Source organism: Otolemur garnettii, unplaced genomic scaffold (genome assembly GCF_000181295.1).
Source record: "Otolemur garnettii isolate 467f Iridium unplaced genomic scaffold, OtoGar3 scaffold00001, whole genome shotgun sequence".
NCBI lineage: Eukaryota > Metazoa > Chordata > Mammalia > Primates > Galagidae > Otolemur > Otolemur garnettii.
In genome coordinates, this window is record NW_003852396.1 from 71945362 (window position 1) to 71947596 (window position 2235).

General features: G+C 43.5%; 1 protein-coding gene across 1 annotated transcript in view; it reads right to left on the reverse strand.

Moving 5' to 3' along the window:
• The window catches only part of CKAP5 (cytoskeleton associated protein 5), a 144593-nt gene that overhangs the window by 45384 nt on the left and 96974 nt on the right, over nucleotides 1-2235 (reverse strand). Inside the window, exons 17-18 of the mRNA XM_023510089.1 lie at nucleotides 1917-1930; nucleotides 1691-1810 (exon numbers count right to left, since the gene is read on the reverse strand). Of these exons, the coding sequence (XP_023365857.1) occupies nucleotides 1691-1810; nucleotides 1917-1930 (134 nt within the window). The remainder of the gene's footprint in view (nucleotides 1-1690; nucleotides 1811-1916; nucleotides 1931-2235) is intronic.

Below are 2235 nucleotides of genomic sequence, written 5' to 3' on the forward strand. Positions count from 1 at the left end.
GGGCTGGGGATTCGAACCCGCCACCTTGGGTGTATGTGGCTGGCGCCTTAGCCACTTGAGCCACAGGCGCCGAGCCTACAATAATTTCTTGATAGGATTATTCTAGTAGCCTACCAAGGAGTTTCCCTGTCTTTCATTCTCACTATCTGTTCTATTTGACCATTGTCACAATGATCTTACTACTCTTCTGCTCAAAAATCCTCTAATTAGGGCTGGGCAAGGTGGGTGGATTGCTTGAGCTCACAGGCTTGAGACCAGCCTGAACAACAGCAAGACCCTGTCTTTAAAAAGTTGGGCATTGTGGCAGGCACCTGTAGTCTTAGCAACTTGGGAGGCTGAGACAAGAGGATAGCTTGAGTCCAGGAGTTAGAGGCTGCTGTGAGCTATGACACCATGGCACTCTATCAAGGGTGACCAAGTGAGACTGTCTCAAAAAAACCAAAATAGGCAGAGCTTGTAGCTCAGTGGGTAGGGTGGCAGCCACATGCACTGAGGCTGGCGGGTTTGAACCCAGCTAAAAAACAACAATGACAACTGCAACAACGAAATAGCTGGGCGTTATGGTGGGCACCTGTAGTCCTAGCTACTTGGGAGGGTGAGGCAAGAGAATCCCTTAAGCTCAATGGTTTGAGGTTGCTGTGAGCTGTGACGCCACACACTCTACTGCAACATGAGACTCTATCTCAAAAATAAAAAAGGAACAATGGAATAAAAATAAAGCAGGATAAAGAACTGACGCCCTACCCATTTTTATTTTTTTTGTTTAGCAGGCCCGGGAGGGGGAGGGTGCCCTAACCACTGAGCAACAGGCACCCCCTTTATTTATTTGTTTATAGTTGAGATCGTCTCACTCTGCCGCCCTGAGTAGAGTGCCATGGCATCATAGCTCTCAGCAACCTCAAACTCTTGGGCTCAAGAGATCCTCTTGCCTCAGACTCCCAAGTAGCTGTCACCTCAGGTGCCCACCACAATTCCCAGCTAGTTTTACTAATTTTTATTTTTTGTAGGGACAGGGTTTTGCTCTTTCTCAGGATGTTCTCAAACTCCTGAGCTGAAGCAATCCACCTGCCTTGGCCTTCCAAAGTGTAAAGATTACAGGTGTGAGCCACCATATAGGAAGTGATTTTTTAAAAGTGCCTGGAATAGGCTCGGTGCCCGTAGCTCAGTGTGTAGGGTGCCAGCCACATACACCAAGGCCAGTGGGTTTGAGCCTGCTAAACAACAATGACAACAACAACAAAAAAAGGGCAATGCCTGTGGCTCAGTGGGTAGGGCGCCAGCCCTATATGTCAAGCATGGTGGGTTCAAACGTGGCCCCAGCCAAACTGCAAAAAAAAATAGCCGGGTGTTGTGGCGGGCCCCTGTAGTCCCAGCTACCCGGGAGGCTGAGGCAAGAAAATCACCTAAGCCTAGGAGTTGGAGGTTGCTGTGAGCTGTGTGATGCCATGGCACTCTACTGAGGGTGACAAAGTGAGACTCTGTTTCTAAAAATAAATAAATAAATACATAAATGCACGAACACAAGCCAATATATAGATTTTTGAAAACAAAAGTGGTTTTGTCTTATATAAATGAGACAACCCAGCTTTAGCTTTTCAGAAATAATCAGAGATGCCTAGGACAAATATGATTACCAGTCAGAGACTAGTAAATATTTAATTATTTTCCATTTGATTTCTTTCTGACTTACCCAGAAAAACCAAATTCTTTTATGGCATTTGATAGCCAATTCAGGGTTTCTGATTGATTCTTGGGATTTTTCTGTGAGAACGCCATTGACATAACCTGAAGCAGAGCAAAAGCAAGAGATCTTCATTTTCTTCCTCATATGTCTTATATAAATATACCACAATGTTAAGGTAGAGCTGGATTAAACATGGTTTTCTGATACTAAAACAACTGCAAGTATGTCTTACAAATGAGAGTGAACCTACACAAGAAAATGAGGCAAGTGACAGTAGTACTAAAAGCATTCTGAACTGTTCAGAGATTTTCACTAGTGATCATTTTGGATTATATTTAAAGAGAAAGTTATTCTCACCTTTGCAGAATATTGGTAAATTTTTATAATCAGATGATAGTATATTAAAAGTAAAAAATAAAATAAAAATGCAGTATTTAAACTGCAGTAAAAACTTGGTTTTACTCAAGAAGGTTAAGAACTAAAGTACAGGCTCAGCGCCTATAGCTCAACCGGCTAAGGCGCCAGCCACGTACACCTAAGGTGGCGGGTTT